The 26701-nt window shown below is 35.5% G+C and overlaps 2 protein-coding genes across 2 annotated transcripts; both read left to right on the top strand.

The window, feature by feature from the left end:
* Window positions 1–26701, top strand: LOC134248424 (scavenger receptor class F member 2-like). The gene is made up of 7 exons (XM_062730832.1): window positions 1–226; window positions 13759–14010; window positions 14424–14561; window positions 18791–18928; window positions 20339–20470; window positions 20966–21097; window positions 26268–26701. The coding sequence occupies exons 2-7, from the start codon at window positions 13860–13862 to the stop codon at window positions 26699–26701; spliced, it is 1125 nt and encodes a 374-aa protein (XP_062586816.1). The 5' UTR covers window positions 1–226; window positions 13759–13859.
* LOC134248423 (uncharacterized) lies at window positions 9228–10595 on the top strand. The gene is made up of 2 exons (XM_062730830.1): window positions 9228–9256; window positions 10070–10595. Exons 1-2 carry the CDS (start codon window positions 9228–9230, stop codon window positions 10593–10595), a joined length of 555 nt encoding a protein of 184 aa, XP_062586814.1.

Below are 26701 nucleotides of genomic sequence, written 5' to 3'. Positions count from 1 at the left end.
TGTCACATACACCTGGGCAACATCTACAGGGAAATGCATCATGGAATGTCATTGCTCACCAAGACGACTGGGAAGCTGATAAGGCAGTTGATGGAAATACAAATCAGACATACCAACCATCATGTGCTATTGCTCAATATGCTAAATACTACAAAACAGTATGGTGGAAAGTATGGTTACAAAGAACATTTAATATAGCGTATCTGGAAATATTTGAGATCTGGCAGTAAGTATCTTCTGACGAAGCATTTTTTTTTTTTTTAGAAAAGAAAGTTCTTCTACAGACTGATGATTTTGATTTTTTTTTTTTATTTTGAGTAACTTTTATTTCAAAAAGGTAAGAGAATACATGGACATTTACTTCCTTTTGAATATAGGGTATGTGTCTTTTTATCCAGGAAAAAAATTCTTCAAAAACAATGAATAACTAATAAAGAATATTTTAATAAATAAAGTACGCGATACCAACTAATCCAATAGGTCATATTATATATAGCTAATTACATAGGGCCTATTCATTTTATAGTAAGTGATATATATAGGATCTCACATGATTTATAGTTGGTGTAACGGTATCTTATAGTATTATTCTGTTTTATTGTTACGCAATGTTTGTTTACATGTCATTGCTCCGCGCGAGCAATGTCGTTACATAACTGACCCCGTTAAAAAAGATTGCTCCTCATGAGCAATGCATATTATGTATATATATAGGTCGAGTAAATGCTTAGGGGCAGTCAGTCTTATTAATTCTATTACGGGATATACATGTAGGAAAAAGTGCAGTCCGGCCAGTGATTTATTATGTGTGAAACTTGGATATATTTGTGATGTAAATAAACTGTAAATAATTTATTTTGCGTTTCATTTAACCTAAAGCGTATGCTTTAGAGGTTGGAGAATTAAGGTCACATGGATTATTAATAAAACTGGAGTTATCTCGCACTTGGATTATTTAAATAGAGCCGTTTACCGCTCGACGGCGTTACAACTGGTGGCAACGGTGGGATTTTATTCCAGTTGGATATTATTTCGGTGATTTTATTTATTTATTTTTCTGTGACATTTATTTATTATGTGATTTCTACCAATGAGGATGGATAGGATTTCGTTCATTACGTGTTATACGATTTTCAAGAACGGATCTGGATATCGTAAGTCTATAGTTGATCTGGAGAACTACAAACTTGTGTGTGAAAAATGCAGAAACGAGTTTCCACGGAGTCAGGCCAAAGAAAAATGTTTATTTGTTGTGAAAACTGTGAACTTTCTGTGTTTAAATACCGATGCGTAAATTGTGGCCATATCAACAGTTGCTAGTGTTTGGAAGGAAAACGGAATAGAGTGATACTGCTCGGATTATTATTTTTATGTGTGTGTTTACTAATTATGGATTTCAGAAATACTCCACCCCAAAGACTGGCACATATTTATGACTATGATGACTCTGGGAAATTAGTACTAGTGCGAATTGAGAATTACTATTTACGCAAAGAGTGTCCGAATTGTTTTAATATGTTTCTGAAAAGTGAAAATCAACATATTCTGGATAATGGAAAAACTGTGAGGAGATTTTACAAGTGTCCGTCGTGTGCATGCCGGATTAGGATGAATAATTAGTGATTTCTGTGAATTCGCAATCTGGATCCCTTTGTGATTTTTGTGCTTTTGACGCACTGTGCTCTTTTCTTAAAAATGTTTCAAGGCGGTAATCGCACTACACATTCGCCAGCAGATATGGATTTAACTTTTACTTCGCCTAGTAGTTTCCACAAACTACTCCAAGACCAAGAACTTCTGTGAGGCGGAATCTATTACAGGATTTTGAAAGTGAATTACCGTCTCCGATTGTTGCCAATACGGAATCACCACAGAATAGAATTGTGAATGGAGAGAACTGCACGGAAGCGCAGAATGAGAGTACGTGGTATTCAGGGATAACAATTTGGATAAGTGGAATACTTGCCCTCGTTTTGACTGTGTTAGGAGTGTTTCGCTACATTCCTCAAAATTTACTGTCACGCTTGACACATGAGGCATTGGGAAATATTGGAATATCATTATTAGGCTTGATTGTGTGTGCTGTTGTTTGGAAAATTTGTCAATCTACTCAGAAAAGGACTACGCGTAATGGTGGACGGATAACTAGCACTGTGCGGAATAATTCAACGGATAGAGCACCAGATCAGGAAGCCGGAAGTTACAATGAGGAAGTTGGATTGCCAGGACGGGGATTAAACATTCAGGTCAAACGCACATTCAAAGGAGAAGGAACAGAGGTGTGGAGTGAATTTGTGAGATATTTGGAGAATATTGCTGCGTTAAATAATTGGTCCATTGACATGAGACGAAGAGTTCTTATTACTACATTCCGTGGACAAGCGGAAGCAATCGCATATGGACTACCAGATAATATTATAGGGAACTATAACCAACTTAAACTACAAATGGACAACAGATTCGGACATACTGCGATGAAGGAGAGCTATATCGTGGAGGCAAAAATGCGGAAAAAGCTCCAGACAGAATCGTTCCGAGATTTTGGCCAAGCGATAGCTGATTTGTATAGAAGAGCTCACCCTGGAAATCGAGACTATGTGGAAGAAGCTAGTCTTAAAACTTTTATGGACAACTGTAATCATGATGACGATTTCCGCTTAGCTGTGAAGCGCACTAGACCAAAAAGCCTACAGGAAGCAGTGACTGCTGCGATGCAGGAGGAATGCATTCGTATGACAGAGAATCGGAATTTAAGAAACAGGGAAAACAACCCTGTAAGACCCATTTATAGAGTTAGCGAGTTCTCCCCTCAGGGAAAAGTCCCAGTGACCAGGAAAACGTACCGCGCTTATCCAGATATTGAGGACAAAAGAAAAACTTTGAAGAAATGTTATGGCTGTAATTCTTCATGCATTTGTATAAAGACTGTCCAAAGCGAAAAAATGCTGTTAGCCAACCCCCCCCCCAGAAATCTTTAAATTTAAGAGTGTCGAGGCAGTAGGCCATGTGTCGGCACAGCAGTTAGTTAAGCGGCCTAGTACAGGAGAGGAACAACGTCAGGATGATAGCAGTGTAGAAATGCCTGCAGTATCAACTCAAACAGATGTTGGAAATTTGCACTTGAATTACGAGTCTAACGAGAAAAATCAAGGAGTTATAGAAATTAGAGGAAAACCAGGAATGAGATTAGATGGCTTAGTGGAAGGCACATCGTTAGAATGGAAATTTGACACTGGTGCAATGAACACGTTCATAACAGAAGAGGTTTATTGGAACATTCTTCCAGAACACAGACCTGTGCTGGAGCGCGCTAAAAAGCAATTTAATACAGCCGACGGAAGAAAATTGAAAGTTACGGGAACTGCAAAAATGATACTTTCTTTTCAAGGACTTCAAGTGATATTTTGAGTGTTTGTGGCAGACGTAAAATGTAATTTACTGGGCCAAGATTTTATCACTAAATTCCAGTGTCAATGGAACTATGTATCTAATGTGTGCAACCTTAATTCAGATGCTGAAGTCTTGCGGGGATATTATATTATTAGCATGGAGGACAGTGTTGTTCCAGCTCATCATGAGAGTATTATAAAGGCTACATTCGATAGTAGTGTAGATGCTTGTGATGGGGTGCTGTTACCTCTAAAATCATTTGTACATAATCATGGGTTAGCTGTGGCAAGAGAGTTAGTGAAATCTACACGTGGTGAAAATAATATTTTTGTGCGCGTGTTTAATCCGAATGACCATGACGTTTATGTACAGAAGTGTACCGACATAGCTGTGTTTGATCCTGTAGAAACTGTGTCAACATTGAAAACCCCGGAAGTGTGTGGTGTAATGTCAGGAGGCGACAAATTGCCAGAGCATCTAGAACAAGTTTTTAAAGAAGCGAGTGAAAATCTAACTGAAGAGCAAGCGGCAAAGTTTAAGAACTTTCTCTTAGCTCGTGTGGACGCGTTTGCAGACCCAAACAAACCAGTGGAGCGTGCAACGATTGGGGAACATCGCATTAAGTTAAAGGAAGAAATTCCCCTTAAGGAACCAGTGCGCAGGGTACCTATTTTCAAGAGGGAAATAATGGATGAGGAAATCAAGAAATTAGAAGAACAGGGATTAATAGAGAAGTCCAACAGTCCCTGGTCCGCTCCTATTGTATTAGTCCAGAAGAAGGACAAAAGCTGGAGGCTTTGTGTCGATTATCGGAAATTAAATGCGAATACCATCAAAGACGCTTATCCGATACCTCGTGTGGCAGATGATCTCGATTCCCTCGATGGATCTACATGGTTTTCTTCATTAGATCTCAATATGGCTTACCATCAAATTCCTATGAGTGAGGAGGATAAGGAGAAAACAGCGTTTGCTACACCTCGTGGTGGCCTTTACCATTATACGGTTATGCCTTTTGGATTATGCAACGCCCCGGCAACGTTTCAAAGAGTTATAGAACAGGCGTTAAATGGACTACAGTGGCATATAACAGTCTTATATTTGGATGACATTATTGTGTACAGTCGTACTTTTGACGAACATTTAGATAATCTTAGTTTAGTATTAGATAGATTGCGGAGTGTAAACCTAAAACTAAAAGCGAAGAAGTGCAATTTCTTTAGGCGGGAAGTGAGCTTTCTTGGACATATCGTTTCAAAGGAGGGTATTAAAACAGATCCTTCAAAAATAGAAGCTGTGAAAAACTGGAAAACACCGAGCAATGTAACGGAACTTAGAAGTTTCTTAGGACTAGCAGCGTATTACAGGAGATTCATTCAAGACTTTGCTAAAACCGCAAAATGTCTGCATATTCTTACTGGGAAAAATCAAGAATGGAATTGGACGCAAGAATGTGATACAGCGTTCGAAGTTTTGAAACAGAAATTAATATCTGCACCTATTCTTGGATATCCCGATGTGAATGCTGGTGATTTTATACTAGACACTGATGCTAGCAACGAGGCTATAGGCGCTGTGTTATCGCAGATTCAGAATGGAAGAGAAATTGTGATTTCCTATGGAAGCCGTGTGTTGAATAATTCTGAAAGAAATTATTGTGTTACACGCAAGGAAATGCTAGCTGTTGTGTACTTTGTTCAAGACTTTAAGCACTATTTACTTGGTCGAGAGTTTTTGCTTAGAACAGACCATGGATCCTTGGTGTGGCTTCGTAGATTCCGAGAACCGGATGGACAAATTGCGCGGTGGCTACAGCGACTTGGACCGTACATATTTAAAATTGAACATAGGGCTGGGAAACGACATGGAAATGCAGATGCATTATCTCGTGTTTCTTGTGAATCGAAATGTAAACAGTGTAAACGTGAGAAAAGTGAAGGAAGTGAAATTCAGAAATATTCACGTTTCCGAACTAAGGAATAATTCAAAAGGAAGTGTCAATCACGTGTTTGATTTAAGTGTATTGTTTAAGGATAACACGAACTCTGAAAAATCAAGTGATTGTGCCGTTATTTCTCCTGTGAAGAAGAAGCGAACAAATAGACCAATGCGAGCAAAGATTCGGAAACAACCGGAGGAGTCATTAAACCGAAAAAATATTCGAGAGAAACAACAGAATGACCCTGGAATGCGCGTTATTCTCCATTGGATGGAAAAGAATGAAAAACCGCCATTATCAGCTGTGTCATGTGAAAACTTCGAGTGCAAATATTGGTATTCAAGATGGGATTTATTGTGCATTGATCAAGGTGTTCTGTGTATTCGCTGGATTTCAAATAATAGTGAGGAACTAAAGATATGTCTACCACGGAAACTGCGTCAAGTTGTGTTATGGCACTTCCATGACTCTAATGTTGGAGGTCATATGGGTGTCAAAAAGACTTTAGAAAAAGTCAGGAATTCCGATTATTATTGGCCTAGGATGCGACAATTCGTTCATGACTACGTATTATCGTTTGATGTGTGTGAAGAGAGGAAAAATCCGCCTCGGAAAAAGAGATCGCGTATGAAAACTTTCCTGAGTGGTGAAACCTTTCAAAGAATAGTACTGGACTTAGCCGGACCATTCCCAAAGTCAGATAATGGATATTCTTACATTCTGGTAGTGATGGATTATTTTACAAAATTTGCTGAGATATTTCCACTCATGAACATGGAAGCTGAAACGGTAGCCGAGGTCCTGTTTAAAGGATGGATTAAGAGATACGGATGTCCTGGAGCTATTCACTCAGACCAAGGAAAACAATTCGAAAGTAAACTTTTCCAGGAAATGTGCCGATTATTTCAAATTGACAAAACGCGTACTTCATATCATCCCCAGTCAGACGGAATGGTAGAGAGGATGAACAGAACGATAAAAGACATGCTGTCTAAGTACATTAATGCAAATCAAACTGATTGGGACCGTTTTGTGGATGGCATCGTTCTCGCGTACAGCACTACTCCGCATGAAACTACACGGATTTCGCCATATAGACTAGTTTTTGGTAAAGAAGCCAAATTACCGATAAATGTTCTGACTGAAAATGAAGCGATGAAAACGCCCGAAAAAGATGCGAACAGAGCAGTTTATGTGCGCGATTTAGAGGAAAAACTTTCCACAATTCATGATTACGCAAGGGAAGTTACGAAAGAAGCATCTCAGAGACAGAAAAATTATTTTGATCGTAACGTGCGTGAAGCTAATTATGAAGTTGGAGATTTAGTACGGAGAAGTCAACCAAAAGTTGATAAGGGACAAAAGTTAAAACTGTCGAGAAAATGGACTGGGCCATGGATAATAATGAGAAGATTAAGTGATGTGCTTTATGAAATTAAGCATTCAAAACAGTCGAAACCCGTCACAGTGCACGCCGACAACATCAAACCCTACCGCGGAGAGCGACAGCAGTCCCGCTATACAACCAGCGAGACAGCGGAATACAAGGGTGGCGAGACACCAGACGGTCAACATTGGCACGCGTCTGGACCAGGCCGGTGGCGTTTGAAGTTACCGCTAGCTCCGCCCCCGAGAACAGACAATTCGGAAGCTGACCAATCAGAACCAAGAACGAAGATGACCCGAGGAGGACGGACTATAAGAACCCCCATCCGTTTCAGAAAATAAACATTCGACAAATGTTGTGCGAAACTTGTGGACAGACATTCAGCACCAGCAGTAATCTTCACCAGCATACCAAAGAGAAACATAGTGATCATGTAAATAGTTTACAGTGTAGTTATTGCCAGAGACCCTTTTTGCGAAGATTTAATTTGAAAAGACACTTGACTTCAGTTCACAAACTGAATTGTGAACAATTAGAAGCAGCCATGCCCTCAAAGCGGAGACGAGTCGAGCGTGATGACTTCTTTGAATCCAGGAAAGGTGGCAGAGGATAGTTTCGAATAAAGTACCGGTCAAAAAATAGAAAAAAGAGAGAAACCTGAGGTTTGAATGCATATTATAGGTAATTTTATAGGTAGAATATTTTATGGGTGCATTTGGAGGGAATTGGTGACCTTGTATATTTTATTGAAATATGACACTTTAATGTCACTACTACTGTATAGGGGATATGGACTAGAAATACGAAACTAAGCTCAAAACTCGCTCTACCGGTTTTTCACCAGAAAAGCGGGGTGGGTTCACAGGATGAATTGTAGCTTGAAAACGAGGTGGTTGAGCCCATATCTCTTGCTGTTCATTGGTATGTACAAATGTTATTCTGCAATTTGTGTGGTAGCTTAGGTCATCAGCACGGGCCTGGAAGCAGATGCGACTGCGGCGAAATAGTGAAAATAGGCTTGATTCACATGAAATTTTGAGATTATCCCTGCGCTATCTTTAGGGCTCATTATGTAAGTTGTACATGTTTTATTCCTAAAAGCTTCAAATTTCTCAAGGGACTACATCATACTATTATTACATGTAGAGGGAATTTAAAATTTTTCAATGCACATTTTAAAAGCAGCTCAATATTAAGTAAACCGTCAGTCAAACGTTTTGATTGCAAAAAAAACTATCCTCTGCCACCTTCAAGAATGCATCAATTTTTAGAAATGTGAATTTTCGTCTGATTTTTATACAAAAGGGTTTATTTATGTATGCCAAATTAAAAGAATACTTTATTTCTGTTATTTAAAATCTGTACAATTGGGTATATTTACTAAAAAGCTAGGGGGGTTACTCTTTTCCAGCATACATTTTTAAAGACTTTGAACCATCAGCATAATAAATCATATAAGATTTAGGCATTTTTTGCCAGAGAATAAATTAATTGTTTGAATTTGATACTTTGGGTATTGTCGCATAATTAAAATCTTGTCTTGCTTTAATTAATTTAATCTAATTAAAATTTAAGTGTATTAATTAGTGCGATATCACTGAAATTACATAAATTTGCCATTTTTTTAACCTAATTTACTAAATATAATTATTTTGAAAATAAAAATCTGTCAGCATACCTAAATGTCACTAACCCTAACCATATATAGTACAAAAAAAACTTTTTTTGCTTTATTTTTCCAAATTTAACCTATTCTGTTATTGATATTTTCATGAAATATGCCCCCCCCCTTTCAATTTTTAAATTTATTTATATTTAAATGTGACAGAATCTAAATTTTTCAATGGTTTGCTATAAAATGACTATTTTTCTTTGAATAATAACAAAACAAAGAGTTTGTATTGCATATTTATTGAAGTAATAGCAAGAAAATGTGCATTTTCATGTAATTATTGAATTCTGCTAGGCCCATATAATCTGCCCACAATTGCCCAGGATGGACAGAATAATCACTTTTAATTTTCAGGAGAATGAAATGTTTGTATTTGATTACTCATAACTGTTAAAAGGAAATATCAGACACTTAGAAAGAATTCATTTAGGACAAACAGATTTTTACAGTGCATTTTCATTACACTGAAGAAATGGCTGCAGGGGTAGGTGTTGAACTGCCATTTCCTGGACACTTTTTCTTTAGAATGTGGTGCAAGGGTTTTTTTTGCATATCATGATAAATATCTTGAAAGTTGAAAGGGGTTTTAACTTTGCAAAGAAGTTATAGGTATATAAAACCAAGTGAAAAAGGGATAAAATGGAATTTCATAGAACATGAAAAATAGGGGAGTATGTGATACATGTGAGTACATTTCACCAAGATGTGCTCTTTGTATTTGACTTTTTACATATAAATGTATTTGAAATTGATTAAAATTACTATTTAACACTTTTTTGATGGTATATTGATCATCTGGAGTTGTAAGAATTGCATTTGTTTTATGTGTAAGAAACAATATGGGGTTAAGGTGGTTGGCCGAGAACTGGTGAGGTCTCTTATTTGGCCATAACTTTTTTATTTTTCAATGAATCAAGACATATTTGGTATATTTTTACTCAGAATTGCATGTTCTTTTTGAATTGAGCAAGGTTTATTACTTGCAAGACAAACTTTGAAAGTTAAAGGTGGCAGAGGATAGTTTCGAATAAAGTACTGGTCAAAAAATAGAAAAAATAGAGAAACCTGAGGTTTGAATGCATATTATAGGTAATTTTATAGGTAGAATATTTTATGGGTGCATTTGGAGGGAATTGGTGACCTTGTATATTTTATTGAAATATGACACTTTAGTGTCACTACTACTGTATAGGGGATATGGACTAGAAATACGAAACTAAGCTCAAAACTCGCTCTACCGGTATTTCACCAGAAAAGCGGGGTGGGTTCACAGGATGAATTGTAGCTTGAAAACGAGGTGGTTGAGCCCATATCTCTTGCTGTTCATTGGTATGTACAAATGTTATTCTGCAATTTGTGTGGTAGCTTAGGTCATCAGCACGGGCCTGGAAGCAGATGCGACTGCGGCGAAATAGTGAAAATAGGCTTGATTCACATGAAATTTTGAGATTATCCCTGCGCCATCTTTAGGGCTCATTATGTAAGTTGTACATGTTTTATTCCTAAAAGCTTCAAATTTCTCAAGGGACTACATCATACTATTATTACATGTAGAGGGAATTTAAAATTTTTCAATGCACATTTTAAAAGCAGGCTGGCTCAATATTAAGTAAACCGTCAGTCAAACGTTTTGATTGCAAAAAAAACTATCCTCTGCCACCAAACCTGTCTACGTTCATAGCGACTTGTACGAAGACATTTCGTCCGATGAGAACGATGAGACTTACTGTGACGTGCAAGAGACTGATGTGACCAATGTGAATTATCTGGATGATATTTCTTTTGCATCAGAATTGCCGGAGATCGACGAATCTCTGGTAGAAGACATTCTCCATAATTGTGCAGACTTTACTAGTGACCGAATAGTCGAGATGTTGGAAGACGAGTCAACGGACACCCGGGAAGTTATCTTTATAGACGAGGACAGCCAACCAGAAACGAGTGCTTGTGACAGTGATCGTGACAGTGAACATCGGGACACTGATCTCACGCAGAGATCAACAATTTGTCTGGTGTTACATAAGACAGTGAAACGTAACCTAGATGGTACGGAAGAAATAAGCAGAGACTCTCATATCGTTTATTCAGAAGACCTTAACCCCGATGATATTGACTTTCCAAATGTGGCTAATGAAATCCTGAAGGAGGTACCGAAACATTTCGAAGACGGCCATGTTCGGATTGTGAAAGGCGACATTTCCGTATGAGCAGAACTTTAATATTTTGATGAACAGACTTGTGAATATTTGAAAATTTGTCATGCTTTAATTGTATATATTGACTGCTTATTATGCGTAAAGTTTTATTGATTTGTTTGTGTTTATAAAAATTGCTTATAATGAACTGGCTGCACTTAGAGTTATATTATTAAGTCGTATGTTTGATATTTGAATTTAAATTATGTCTTAATTGTCTGTTTTACATGTATTATAATAGGGGTAATCATTTCGTATTTTATATTGTACATAAATTTTGATCGGAGTCAAAAGCTTAAGTAGGGGGGAGTTGTAACGGTATCTTGTAGTATTATTCTGTTTTACTGTTACGCAATGTTTGTTTACATGTCATTGCTCCGCGCGAGCAATGTCGTTACATAACTGACCCCGTTAAAAAAGATTGCTCCTCATGAGCAATGCATATTATGTATATATATAGGTCGAGTAAATGCTTAGGGGCAGTCAGTCTTATTAATTCTATTACGGGATATACATGTAGGAAAAAGTGCAGTCCGGCCAGTGATTTATTATGTGTGAAACTTGGATATATTTGTGATGTAAATAAACTGTAAATAATTTATTTTGCGTTTCATTTAACCTAAAGCGTATGCTTTAGAGGTTGGAGAATTAAGGTCACATGGATTATTAATAAAACTGGAGTTATCTCGCACTTGGATTATTTAAATAGAGCCGTTTACCGCTCGACGGCGTTACATTGAATATGATTTTTATCCAACGCCAAGGCTCGGGGATAAAAAAAAAAACAAACCACGCAACTCGTTGGATAAAAATCATATCCAACTACAAATCATGGGAGATCCTTTTTATCCCATGTATAATACTTCACAATCAGATAGGATTTTTATCCAACGAATTGCGTGTTTTTTTTTCATCCCCAAGCCTTGACGAGGGTATAAAAACACACAACGAGTTGGATAAAAATCATATCCAACTACAAATCATGGGAGATTCTTTTTATCCCATGTTTATTACTTCACACTCAATGTTTTACACATTTTCTGCATATTTTACTTCATTACGCTAACGCAAAACCCATTGTGATGTCACAACTGTGGGATACGAAAACGATATATATCACATGAGCTATACCCACGGGATAAAGAGATAAACATGGGATAAAACATATTCGATTGTTATACCTGAAAAAATTTGTTCGTATACAAATCTTTACGAGAAAAAGACCGCAATTTCTAATGATTTGCTGAGAGGTCATAAAAAAAAATCGATGTTGGACCGCTGAGTGAGATCTTGGACCGGTCGATGAGATGTTGGACCCCCTTCGTCACAGATTGGACTTACTATCATTTTCATTCGTTTGTGTTCTTGAAAAAGTGACGGACCTGAGGTGAAATCATGGAAGACAGTACAAAGTACATGTATGTCAAAAAAATTAAAATGAAAGGTATAACAAAACATTTATTGACTATGTTCTCAAGAAAAATGCTAGTGAAATTTATATAATTATATATCAATAAAATATGGTATGAAGAATTCTCGGGAAATGACAGTCCGAAGTAGGAAAAATGGAAATCTCGGTAGTTTTACATTATTCGGAAGGCTTTTTCTATGGTTTTTCTTTTTGTGTACATACAAATGTACAAAAATTGCCTAGCTCCTACCGTCTTTGTGATAAAGATTGATCTTAAAGTAAAACAATAGGTTTTTAAATCAATAAGTTTCCAAATAGCCGGGGTATTTATATATATGCATTTGTATAAAAAAATGCAAATAGGTGATGTCACTGATTCAAAACGAACAAGTTAGAATCTCAGAAAAATTGCACAAAATCTGTAAAATGTTCGCAATGTAACGGCGTCCCTAAGGCGACCGACGCGTTTCTACGGCGTTCTCGTGGCAAATTGCGATTCAACAAAATCTCGCGTTCACGACGTTCTCTTTGCGATGGATGCGTACAATTTTTGTCTTTATTATGAATGTAAAAAATGAACACACTGAAAAATTGTAATCAATTTGAAGTAATAACACATTTACTCCACTGAAATAATAGAATAAGTTCTGGTGTAAGAAAAAGATATTTGCCCTAAAATTCAATGTTATTGAAAATTTATGAAAAGGGTTTTAACAAAAGTTTAGTTGATAGATATGATAAATCTTAAAGAATATTAAGGAAGACCATTATGGAAATTATGGACATTTTTAAGTTTTATGCAGAAAAGCTTCAAAATGACTCATTTCTGATTTTTCCTTAAGATACTAATGTCTCTGTGGGCGATGCATGTACTACATATGTTTTCTGAAAGAAAATTCCACCGAAAATTGATGTCTTCTGCAACTTTAAAAGAAAAAAGGAGAAAATGAACAAGTTTATGGTGTAACAATTAGCATTAAGGATGTCATATTGGAAGAATAGATCTGTATGTTTTTACTGTATGGAATTTTAATAATTCAGAAAAGATAAATTTTAATTTCTTACGTTACTTCTAAAAAAAAAATAAAGGACCGTTTTGTATCGAATCCGTACCTTGTTCTTTCCATTTAACAATTCTACTTAAAGACTCCCATGCTCTTGACCATTGCTGATCAAATAAGAGGTCATTGCTCTTGCTTCGTGAGCTGGCTGACAACGCTTCAACAACGCCTTGTGATCGCCAATGGAAGAGATAGAAACGCAAAGAGAGTGCAATGATTTTAGTGACAACTCCATGTTGTCGTTGTCTTATCGCAGTCTAAAAAATAAGAACATTAATCTCATTAGAAGCGCCGCAAAACGCGATAGAAACCTCCAAGGTTCTGCAAGGTTTCCTTGGAAGCGCATTCCACTATCACTGCGTTCTTGCTGTGATTATGTGCGTCTTCAAGGCGTGCATACGAAGCTCCCATTGCGTTGTTGGATATCTCACCGCGCTTCAACGGCGATCATACTACGTTTCCTCTTCGTTTTTATCAGACTGTCTTCACACGGCGCATACCTTGTGCATGCTCGAAGTGCGCGCCTCCTTCTGGCGTTAAGGAGATCACGTGCGAATCTATTTCGTTTAGTGGAGATCTTGCAGCGTTGTCAAGGTGCTGTAGGAGACTCTACTGCGACCACCTTTGCATTTTTATGTGACAGGGATGTAAATGGTCTTTAATACCAAAACTCATTGTAAACGACAATGTCTTTCTGTTTTAGCAACAGATAGGGAAACTGGTTATTCTATTTATATATATGACGACATATTGTTTGTTCCTCCCTCCGGGAACACAGGGAGAGAAGTTTATCATCATTACCCCATGTCAGGCTGTCTAAACTCGATTCAGAACATAACTGTGAATAAATTGGCACAAGGAGTAGCCTTTTTTAACGAAAGACCTAATGGATTTATGTCAAACTGTGGGGAAAAATTTAGGACATCTGTAGAAATATGCGAAGTGAGAGTAATGGGTAAGTTGCACTTTCTGGTTTTGAGAAGTAAAAAAAAAAAATAAATAAATAAATAAAGAGTATTTGATTAATTCAACCCCTCCGGGGTGAACTGTAATAAATTTACTTCCTTCCAAATTAAGATAAGAAGTATGACGATTTTTAGTGACATTTATTCGTGGTGTTTTAGATTTAAATATATCTGCGACAAAAATTTACATAAAGGAGAAGCCAAAATAAAAAGTTTATGGCAAAAATACTAGTAATTCACGAGTAAAAGAAGACCATTAACTAATCTTTAACATATTTCTAGCATGCGAATAATAGTTGGCTTGCAGTGAATTCGACTTTAAGAAATTCTATGATATATAATGTGGAATTGAAATATATTTTTGATAGATCTAATTGGGCTTCTGTATACATGTATCTTATAGGTTGTGAACAAAATAAATACAGTTTTGGATGTAGTGACGAATGCAGTTCTAAGTGTAAAGACAAACATTGTGATGTTTTTAACGGATCGTGCATTTATGGCTGTTCTGATCCAAGTGATGTATCTCTTAGTTGTGGTGGTAAGTTTGATTTGGATAAAAAAAGAAGTATTAAAGTTTTAAATATCAAAACAAAACGTGTTTGTGAAACACAATGCGCCCGGTGGCAACAAAGTTCAATAAAGCTATTTTTAGCATACAGGTCACAGTCAAGATCACAAGGTAATTGATTTTAGTGTTATTTCAAAGAAATTAAAATATTCGAATATGCATATTAAATGTGAAGTATCTATCTTCTATGGTGCAAAAGTTATATTGTGAACGTTCGAAAAAACTATTTTTAGTATATAGGTCACAGTCAAGGTAAAAAAGTCATTGACCTTGGAGTCATTTGAAAGAGCTTTATTCGTGGGGTATGCATACCAAATATGAAGTCTCTATATATCTCTAGGAGTTTAAAAGTTATTGCGAAGGTTAAAGTTGACAACAGACAGACAAACAAAACGGCAGGACAAAAACAATAAGCACCACGAATCTATTGATCCAGGCGCATAAAAATGGAAAGTGCATTTGTTAGACCTTTTAAAATTATGTCCTAATAAATATGCATTTCCAAAGTTTTACTGAGCGGGCATATAAAAATGGATGTTAGACCACAGAAAGAGATGTTAGACCTCTCGATGAGATATGTTAGAACCCTTACACCGCAGGGTGGGCGGGGCCAGCTATGTTTTATTTGCACTCGTTGGATTTCGACAGAACTGCAGTGCTGGTGAACAAAATTTACATCACATTTACGATTGTTACTCATTTATCTTAAAAGAAAGTAAAAGGTACAAGTATTGGCTTTCCTAAAAAGCTTGTCTGACGTGGTTTGCTAAAATTCATACAACGGAAAAAAATAATATATTATGTTATATAATTTCTTTCGTTCGATAATTTATCTGCAATAGACCATGCGTAATCAATACTGTATACAATAATGTACAAAGAACTTTAAATTGAAGCTCCTGGCACCAGGATCATAAAACAAACTAAGACTTGAGTGAAATTTTTAATCGCCGATAAAATATTTATTAATTATGGAATTTATTTCTTCATTTGCACATAAAAACATCTCTGTGAAACAATATTACAAATATCTCTAACCCTTCTGGTCTGTTTGACTTTTACTACATTTTATTATAAAATAAAGATTTTGGTCGACTTAGGCTGAAGATGTTTCAAGATCCCAGGTCAGCTTTTTTCAAGAAATGTTTTATATGTTAAATGACCTAACTGATTTTTTATTCAACAAACAGAATAAAATTAAGGTTGTAAATGATGTCATCAATGGGAAGATCTTTGACCACTTAATGGGCGCGTATAACTCTAACCCTAACCCTGGTGATAACAATCTTGGCATAGCGTTACACATGCTGACCATTCCCCTGCTGTTCTTGAAAGCTTTTATTGCTTCCCAAACCATTTGATTTACAATGATTCTCTACTTTACTCTGTTACGTAATTGATTGTTGAAATTCTGAACTGAAGCATCTGGGAAAAGAAACAAGAAGATGTAAACTAATTTACAATGTAATATCGTCCAAAATCAAATCGTTGGATAGGAGTGATGAAGTAACATACAAATCTATTCACACAATAAAGAATTAAAAGCAAACTTGAATAAAACATTTTTTCTGTTTTCACTGCATTTTTCTCAGGCACTGTATGAACAGTTTTTAGGTCACCTGAGTCACTAAGGTGACCTATTGCTACCGTAAATCTGGAAATTTTTACGTCGATTTTATTTTGCGAATTCGGGTGTAAATGGTGTTTATTAATTTTTACGTTTCAAAATTGTGCGAATTACCACTGCTTTGTTTACATTTTCTTATTGGTAATTTATTTTTAAGAAAAATATTTTTGCGAATATAATGAACTCGCAAATTTGCTAAAAATTTATCTACAGCAAAAATTTCCAGATTTACGGTATCCGTTTTCGTCCGTCGTGTTTTAACATTTTCAGCTTCTTCTCTGCAACCACTCAACCAATTTCAACCAAATTTGGTATATAGCATCTATGGATGAAGGGAAACAGAAATTTTGAATATCATGGTCCCTGCCCCCCTGGGGCCTGAGGGGTGGGGCCAAAACCACTAAAATTAATGAAATCTTTAAAAATCTTCTTCTTTACTGCTAGACATCGAGCAGGCAAACTGTTAGCATGAATGTAATCACCATTGAATCCTCTACCAAAATTGTGAAATTCATGTCCCCAGGGTTAGGGGTTCTTGTGCTAGGGCGGGGCTATATAGATTATATTGTGAAAATGCATTATTTCATTGAAAAAATTTTTCTCTGCTCCTGGGTATTAAATAAACTAAGTAGTACACATAGTTATGATGGGCAAGAGTACCTCTTCTGAAATTGTGAATTTCATGGCCCCAGGGTCAGGTGTTCTGGTGTTAGGGTGGGGCTCTATTGATTATATAGTGAAAACGCATTAATTCTTTGAAAATCTTCTTCTCTGCTCCTGGGTATTAAATAAAAACTAACTAACTGTATAGTTATGATGAGCAAGAGTGCCTATTCCAAAATTGTGAATTTCATGGCCCCAGGGTCAGGGGTTCTGGTGTTAGGGCGGGGCTCTATGGATTACATAGTGAAAATGCATTAATTCTTTGAAAATCTTCTTCTCTGCTCCTGGGTATTAAACTAACTAAGTACATAGTTATGATGAGCAAGAGTGTCTATTCCACAATTGTGAATTTCATGGCCCCAGGGTCAGGGGTTCTGGTGTTAGGGCGGGGCTCTATGGATTATATAGTGAAAATGCATTAATTCTTTGAAAAACTTTCTCTCTGCCTCTGGGTATTAAATAAACTAACTAAGTACATAGTTATGATGAGCAAGAGTGCCTATTCCAAAATTGTGAATTTCATGGCTCCATGGTCAGTGGTTCCTTTAGGGTGGGGTGCACAACTGTTTATAAAGTGGAAGTGCATTTTCTCTTTTTTATACTGATCTACCTCTGGGTAATAAGTAAATAGAGTAAGTATGCTAAGTTTATAGTTATGATAAGCAATGGTGTCTTTTTCAAAATTGTGAATTTTATGGCCTCTGGTTTAAAACAGAACCAAATTTAATTGTTGGAAAGCTGTTACATGATACTCGGGTGACCTATAAAGCCCGTGGGCCTCTTGTTACAATACTGGGAGCAGGGCAACTAAGAGAAAATATTTGACCACGTGCCTGATGCTTAGGTACTAGTAATTCAATGTCAAGGTATAATTTTACTCATAATAAGCAATCAATTATTTAACCATAACATGTAAAATGCCTTAATCTTGATACACAACACAAAACAGTGAGATCTATATAATAAGGCATTTTTATAGAGGACTGAAGCAGACATATTGAATATCAAAATTGAAAGCACGGATTATATTACTTAATCATTACATTTACTTACACACGATCATTCAGTAATGTAAATAAAATCTCACTTCTTCCTGGGACGAACTCATGCGTCTTTGGAGATTATGCATGTATCGAAATTTCCACCATCGAACTATCTAAACAATTTCATGGAACGACTGCATAAATAAGCCCTGGTTAAATCTAGTACTGTCTGACGCCGTGACGTCAGACAATAACAAAAGGTTTATTGACTGTGTTCATACACGTATGTCAAAAAACTGTAGGGTATAACAAAACATTATACATGCATTTATTGACTGAGTTCGAGGGCAACATGCGTTTTGTTGGACCCAAGAACCAAACTGTCTGCTTGAGGCCGTTAAGCCGAAGGCAGACAGTTTGGTTCGAGTCGAGGATCGACAAAACGCATTTTGCCCTAGAACTCAGTCAGTATATGTTTTGTTATACCTTTTATATTATTTTGACATACGTGTATTTCGTACTATTTTCCATGGTGTAACATCAGGTCCGTCACTGTTGAACACCAACGAATGAAAATGAGATTAAGCTCCGCTCATTCTGTGACGTAAGCGATCCAACATTTCATCGACCGGTCGAACATGTCACTCAGCGGTCCAACATCGATTTTTTTATGCCCGCTCAGCAAAACATTAGAAAAGTTAGAATTTTTTCGTATAGATTTGTATAGGATCAAATTTTAATGGGAAAACAATTGACTATATGTTCTTGGGTGACATGCGTTTTGTCGACCCTCGAACCAAACTCACTGTCTGCCTTCTTGGGTCCGACAAAACGCATGTTGCCCTCGAACTTATCAATAAATGTATAATGTTATGCCTTGAATAAACATTTTATGCATATCTGATGAATAATAAAAATATCAGCAGCTTGCGATAAGGGGACTTATGATTTCAACGGACGATGTGAACCATGTGGACATTGTAAAGAAGACAAAAAATGTGACAAAGAAACAGGAAGATGTTTTTCTGGCTGTAAGGAAAACTGGAAAGAGGATATTTGTGAAGGTTTTTAATTTTTATAGTATCTGTCTGTATAAGCATATTATTTTTTTCTAGAATTTGATTTTATGTTGAAGAGTTTTAAGCTCGGTCTACAGTAAAACACAATTTAAAGGTGCATGGACACAGATTTGAAGTTAATATTTACTGTATATCACATATAATTTAAATTAAAATTTTTATTTCATCTGAAAGTTTTTGAAACTTAAATTTTATTTTAAATTTTTTGGATGGGTTTGATTGACACATCCTTGCACTCTCACAAATTTTACTTTTATTCTTACATGTAATACTTAGGAAAAGTGGCAATCTTGTTGTGTATTAATGAAAAATATTAAAACTTAATATGTTATACAGAATATACAGAAAATATTAACTTCAAATCTGTAAGAATCAAATAACATTACTTCTTTGGATTAATATACATCTATTTACATGTATACAGTGTTCTGCAAGATGCACAAACATGACAAAGAAACCTTTAATGTAAAAAATACAAGATCACAAATGAAATTTCATTATGAATCACAAAAAATTATTTCTTATAAGAATGGTAAAAAGGAAAAGTTTGATACCCAATGGAACAGGTGGAATCTGCTGTTCTCTTAAGTTTAACCGTCTCTCTGTCTCTGTCTCTTAAATTAAAAAAAAAACATCTGGTTTTTTAAAAGCTAAAATATGTATATAATGCTGTATGGTAAAGGTAGTCAAATACCCCTGTTTTGGGCAAAATGCAAGAACATTGCATTTTCTCGAAGCCTTATTTGCAATACCTACATTCTCAAAAAGAAATTTTATTGTAGGAATAGAAAGCACCCCAAGTGTCTACTTTATTTTGATATATGAAATTGAGAAGAGGGTGATAGTCAATTAATTGATATTAGGACATGGCCATGCATAAAGTGAAAATACCCCTTTTCCTTTGTCATTTTGTATACATAATATGCATATATATATAGGTTATGAGCCCTGGAAGCCATTCCCATTATTTATACTTGTGAAAAGTATGATTCCTAGTTTATTTTGTCCAGTATATATAAAATGACGAGGAACATATTTGTAAACTTTGCTTAAACTACTGAAAGGCTTAATTTCTATTATATTTTACATTATATAAACATGAATCGATTTGATTTAATTTAATGAATGCATGTATCATATCCATTTATCTTGCAATTGTTGCACTTTTTTGCTTTAACGAAAATAAGAAATATTTTGCATTTTTCTTAATTTCCTAATTTTAAAAATAATCAATTATGTGTGAGGCAGATTCTACTATTTATTTTTCAATCTTGTTTATTAATTGTTTTGAGATCATAAATAATCAAGTTGAGTTACTGTGGGTGTCTTTCCCGATTCTCGTCAATTTTATTATTCAACATGACATTTTAAAAGAACAACTTCTATTAATCATAGAATGCGTTGATGGTTACTATGACCAGAATTGCAGTACCGAGTGTGGGTATTGCCGTGAGGGATTTTGTGACAAGTACAACGGAAGTTGTTTATCTGGTTGTAAACTAAACTGGAAAGAACCATTATGTCAAGGTAAATGCATTATTAAGCATTGAATTATTGTTGATATTCTAGTCAGCTCTTTTGTATGGTGTATGGTCGTATTTCTAACATACATTGTTTGTAACTTTAATTGACGGAAATTATTAACATCGAAAACTGAATTACATGAGAAAAATGTTGAAGTTTTTCAAGATGTAACTTTTACTTTATACTAAAAGGATATCCTATAATAAATTACATTGAAATATGTTCAAGCGATATAAGAAAAATTATTACTAGTCTATTTAATTTATCAAAATATGTACATTTGAAAATAAGCTAAAAATTTCATAAGCATGTGTTTTAACATATTAGGAATTCAACTTGATAGACAATATATGGCTGAAATAGTGCCAAATTTGCATAAAACAATAATCAATCAATCCAACTTAAAACGCGTTTATGAGAGTCCTATAAGGAAAAGTAAGACACGGTGCAAATTATTGTAATAACGGCACCATCGCACATTTGTTTTTAAAACTTTAGAATGCATGGACGGATTTTATGACCAGAATTGCAGCACCCAATGTGGAAATTGTCGCGAAGGATTTTGTAGCAAGAAAGACGGAAGTTGTTTGAAAGGCTGCAAAACAAACTGGAAAGAACCCCTATGTGAAGGTAGAAGTTTTGTAATACATAAACATAAACAATGAATTCCTTTTTATTTATATACATCCAAAACATGGTTCTTTCTATCGTTGGTTATAATTTGTTTCACTATCCTACTTATTACTGAGAGAGAGAGAGAGAGAGAGAGAGAGAGAGAGAAATGGACGACTAATAAAATAAAATCCAATTTTGATATCTCCATTAACTTAATCTGACAAAAGTACATGGCGATCGACAGGACATGCTTACTATGGCACCAAATCCTAGCTATTTATGACGTTCCAAGAGGTCTCTGTTCGCTCTGCTCCATATTTGTATTGTTTCGATTGACTTTTGTTGTTCTTTTTGTTCCTATTTTGTGTGTGTGTGTGAGGGTGTTAGGGTGTGTGTGTGTGAGGGTGTGTGTGTGACGTAGGGTGTGTGTGTGTGTGAGGGAGGGTGTGTGTGAGAGAGAGTGTGTGTGTATGAGGGAGGGTGTGTGTGTGTGTGTGAGGGAGGGTGTGTGTGTGTGTTTGTTGGTGTAGGAACTGGGACGCTCGGGTTTTATCCTAAAACTTACAATAGAAAATACAATACACGTAGAAAACAATTTAATGCAATGTCCATATAATTAAACAAATAATCATTTAGAATGTGTTGACGGGTTTTTTGATACGAACTGCAGTAGCAAGTGTGGATATTGCCTCCAAGGAACTTGTGACAAGAAAAATGGGACCTGTAGGAGTGGGTGCTTACAGAACTGGCAGGAACCCCTTTGCACTGGTAAATATTTGATATTTATTTCAAACACCACCAACATTTTTAAATATATATGTACAATATAAAGATTAGTTGAAAGTATAACAAATTATGGCATTAAGACTTCAAGTTGGTTCGATTTATTGATTTCTTTTTTCGCTGAAACAAATGGCATGTACTGTTTGGGTTACAATTTTGAGGAAGTTAAAAAGGATTCAATGAATCGACAAAACATTTAACACTGCTAAAAATACAGAAAAAAATATACAGCTTATTTATGTAGGGTTATTTGTAACCAGCAAAGATATTACTCTTCTATTTGGTCGATTTCAAATATGATTCTTACTGGAATGTAAATCATTGTAAGAAATGATGAGGACCATTCAAAATTGCTATTGCATTGCATAATTTATTACATTCTTTTTAAAAGATTAAAACCATTGCCAAAGTAATGTTAGTTTAAAAGTTATTTGCAGAATTAATTTTTGGTCTTAGTTGTAAGTTCTGTAGTAAAACGGACCCCAGATTAACATTTTATATTGTTTAATGGACTTCTGAACTTGAAATCTTTTCGTTATGTCCACATACTTTACTGTTTTATTTGACGAATTTTTATTACTGATCGTTCCTTTTTTAAGGTAATATGTGGATAGACATATATACTTAAGTCTACAGAAATGTTAAGATACTTCAGCACAATTTAACGAATTAAAGCTTTTTATGTCATTGATAAATTGTTGATTGTCTACAAATATATATGTTAATTTCCATCAAACCTGACAGTGACTTTTGATATACTTATCAAATTCTTTAGTAATAATCCTTGCAAATTTTATTATTTAATAAAAATAATATAGTCATTCTACACTTCTTGTAATGTCGATAAAATGGAACACCCTGTTAAAGAATCATACTAGTGCAATATACATAATTCAATGAAACAAGCAGGATATTCTATAATTGGTTAATGTTTTCGCACCGTTTTGAATTAATTTTTGGTCATTTTTTTCGGTTTTACCAAGCTTATTATGGCTAATTGATCTGAAACCATGGATAAAGGAAGATAATCCATATATCCTACATTAAGGAGAATCTCTACACCTAAGAAAAATAATTGATTTTTGTTGCATGCATGTTTCTAATATAAGATTCAATATTCAAAGCATTTCCTTTTACTTTTTACATTAAACATATGGAGATAACGAACAGTATTCCAGATCAAATGTCCGTTAAACAATACAAAATAGGATGAGAGCAATCACGGACCTCCAAACATTTTAGGTGGGATCACATGTCATGGAGGAGTGAGCATACCCTGCCGACCAGTCACACCCACCGTTCGTGTGCTCATTGTCATGATCGGGAAATGACGAAAACATCCGTCGTCAATTCAGTGTATAAATAATGGACTAACTCATTAGTATGAAAAACGTCAGTCAGCATTTGAATCAATGATAAATTGTATTTGCTGACAAGGTCATTGTATCGACCATAGAACATACAAAATGGTGACTTTAAACAAGCCTTCTGAAATGCTTGTTTCATCTACTTGTTTGTCAATAGTTTACCTCTTTGCAGATATTGTTCATACGTAGATGCTCTTGCGTATCTAATCAACCGAGATATGTAAACTCCGTATGCAGGAGATGAAGATATATTGCTGCTTAAGTAAGGGAAGTTGACGATACAAAAAGTTAAAAGTCATCACGTTTACCACTGGGCTTGGTTGTTAGATTACCATTAACGTTTTTTTTAAGTAAAATATCTAAATAAGAAACAGACTTTTATCTCAAGCTCAACAGGATATATCGTTTCGACATTAGAATGGAAAATACCCTTGTTATAATTTACAATATGTCATCGATATATCGAAATGCGAAGGACCGGTGTCCACTACCCACAGTGGGATTCAAATCTCTAACTTCGCAACTAACAGATCTGTTTCATATTTTACCTGGAATACTGTAACTTCCCAATCGTCGAATTCCCTTACTTATGCTGCGTTCAGAGTTGTAAAGAATATCACACTACTATTTTGATCTGGGCCCTGGTATCAGCCCGAGCGGTTGCTATCGGCCCAAGCCCGGAGGTCGCGGGCTGAGACCATCCGATGGTTGATACCATGGACGAGATCAAGTCAGTGATGTGATGTAGTTTATATCATATATCTAAAACGAAAGAAAAGAACAAATATTTAGATATTTTTCGATCATAAAGTTTATATAATTTTGTCGTAAGAAAATTAGAGTTATCTTTCTTTATTTCGATGTATCAGAAGATGTTGCTTGATGGTAAATATTCATATAGAGAAAAATTTGCCTGGTCTGGTCATTAAAAAGAATAGTCCTGCTGTTTGAAACATTTCATTTCGAAGCACAATAGATAACAAAAATGACAAGAGTTGAAAATATTTTACTTTCACCTTGGATCGAACCTGGGGTTACAACTTCTTCAAAGAATCGTTACAATTTGTAAATCTGAGATTTAATTTAACTCTTTGTTTTGTGTATAATATATATTAAATTAAAAATGGCACAAAAAAATGACAGGCTTAAGAATTTGGCAAGAATGCCACTGTGCAACTCCTTTTGAGAAGAGAGACGAAAAGCCCGTAGAAATATAGGTTTTTCACATTATTATTATTTCCTACCTGTACATACATATATACTCGGAGACTTTAAGGTGGCTCATTACATCAACAGTTTATTTTAGATTTCAATACAGCACCACTTGTAATGTAGATGTCAAATATCCAGATGGAAGTATTGATATCATAAATTTTTTTATAGAATTTTTTAGTTTTTGTCTAATTTTAGTGAAATGTTTCATTTCAAGTTTATTATTAACAGAATTTCAGAACTTTCAGTGTCAAATGATGGGCATCTTCTTAAGATAAGTACACACAGTGAAAATATCTCATAATACCTAATAATAATTTTGTTACAAAAAATAATGTTCTCCTAAAAAACAATTAATGTCATTATCTTTTTAACCTATGCATAAAACATTAAGAAAATGAGTTCTGAAGACACAAGAAATGTATTTCAATGAATTACATGTGTCAAATTGAATGAAGAATGTTTAAACGAAATGAAAAATCCAAGTTAAAAAATATTTGGTATAAAAAGTCCACTTTCAAGAGTTACCTTTCCTAATTACCCAAGACTCAAAACACTAAGGAACGTTTGACATTACATCTAAAATTCGGAACAAAGCTTTAAATTGCCAGTGTATACATTTAAATCAATAAAGCAAATATCTAAATTAACACCAACACATTAAATAGTGCAAGTAAATAACTTTTTTAATTTCAACAAGGTTGTAGATTTTAAATCGAATTTCCTCCATACAAACATTGATAGAGCTCACTGCATGCTACATTGCATTGCTATGAAATTGACACTACTTGTTTGGCGAAGATTTGACTGTTGTTCTCTTTTGCTTCTGCTTAAAAGCCATTCTTCTTGGTTCATGCATAATGAATCCGTTACTTTGTTTTCACTGTTTATAACACCGCATGTTTCATCTATTTTTAAAGCGTTTAAAAGGTCAGGGTCATATCATAGAGGTACCTGTACAATTTGTCCCCAGAGGAAACCGGTCGACACAATGGAGGTTTATTTTTTTTGGTGTGTAGTACGTCATCAAAAAGTGGTGTAATGAGCCTCCTTAAGAACGCCAATATCAAAATGTATAATAAAACAAATTCACAATTTTGATTACCTAATATTTTGTCTATGTATTGTGTTTTAAACATTTTGGCATGTATCCATAGCATCGATAAACGAAATCACTCATCCGTAACTCAGCCCGTCTCACCCGTGCTCACTTTACTTAAAGTCACTCACGTGGTTTACGAAAGAAATTTTTTTTTCATCTCTCGTCACATATACGTGCAACTTACACCATTTCAGTTAGAATATCAAAAGTTGACGTCATTCCAAGCGTTAACTGAAATGCTTAGGCTGTCTGAGCAACAGATGTATGCAATTCTTGGTCTTGTTGACGCTGGGTTAAACCAACACGATATCGCACGACGCTTCAATGTGCACCAATCTACAATAACAAGATTGCTGAGGAAAGATCGGGCAACAGAAAGTGCCAAGGACCGTCCGCGAAGTGGGCAGCCACGCGGAACAACGAGACGTCAAGATGTATTCATTAGGCAACATCATCTGCGCGACAGGTTTTTGACGTTTGTTTCAATGTCGAAAAATGTTATAGGGCGTCATGGGAGACATATCCATTCCAGAACCGTGAGACGACGATTGACAGAACATGGAATATTGTGTCGACGTCCATTGAAAGGTAATGTCTTTACTCAACGTCATCGACGACTGCGCTTCATATGGACATAGAATATGGTTGCCAGTCGTCGAAACTCGAGTGATGTAGTGTTCAGCGATGAACTGAAATTTAACTTATCCCATGCTGATTGCAGACAACGGATTTACCGATGGCTTCATGAACGTTTCGCTGCAAACTGTGTCATTCAGCATGATGCATCATGGCGTTATGGTGTGGGGAGCAATCAATCAAAATTTCAAGTCATCTTGGATTATTTTGAGGGACACTCTAACATCCAGGCGCTATATTGATAAGGTACTACGTCCGGAACTTCTTCCACTGATCCGACGTCATCAGACTGTCAATAATCCATTGACGTTTCAGCAAGACAACGCACGTTCACACACAGCCCGCATAACTATGGACTTTCTAAACGTTAATAGAGTTAACATCTTAGAATTTCCAGCTAGATCTCCCGTCCTTAATCCCATCGAACACGTGTGGGACGAGCTGGGAAGACGGTTAAAAAGACGTCAACGCCAACCCGCAAGCGTGCCAGATTTAGCACAGGCTCTACAGGAAGAGTGA

Source organism: Saccostrea cucullata, unplaced genomic scaffold (genome assembly GCF_032062105.1).
Source record: "Saccostrea cucullata isolate Sc308-1 unplaced genomic scaffold, CSIRO_AGI_Scuc_v1 ctg9486, whole genome shotgun sequence".
Taxonomy (NCBI): Eukaryota; Metazoa; Mollusca; class Bivalvia; order Ostreida; family Ostreidae; genus Saccostrea; species Saccostrea cuccullata.
This window is presented reverse-complemented; position numbering and strand designations above follow the sequence as displayed.

Excerpts from the sequence above, each read along its gene's own strand:
- LOC134248424 (XM_062730832.1), top strand. The coding sequence starts at position 13,860 with ATGTCAGGCTGTCTAAACTCGATTCAGAACATAACTGTGAATAAATTG. Across the intron at positions 14,011-14,423 it reads ATGCGAAGTGAGAGTAATGG|GTTGTGAACAAAATAAATAC; the intron begins GTAAGTTGCACT and ends TGTATCTTATAG. Across the intron at positions 14,562-18,790 it reads TGTATCTCTTAGTTGTGGTG|CTTGCGATAAGGGGACTTAT; the intron begins GTAAGTTTGATT and ends AAATATCAGCAG.
- LOC134248423 (XM_062730830.1), top strand. The coding sequence starts at position 9,228 with ATGGGGTTAAGGTGGTTGGCCGAGAACTG. Across the intron at positions 9,257-10,069 it reads AGGTGGTTGGCCGAGAACTG|CGACTTGTACGAAGACATTT; the intron begins GTGAGGTCTCTT and ends CTACGTTCATAG.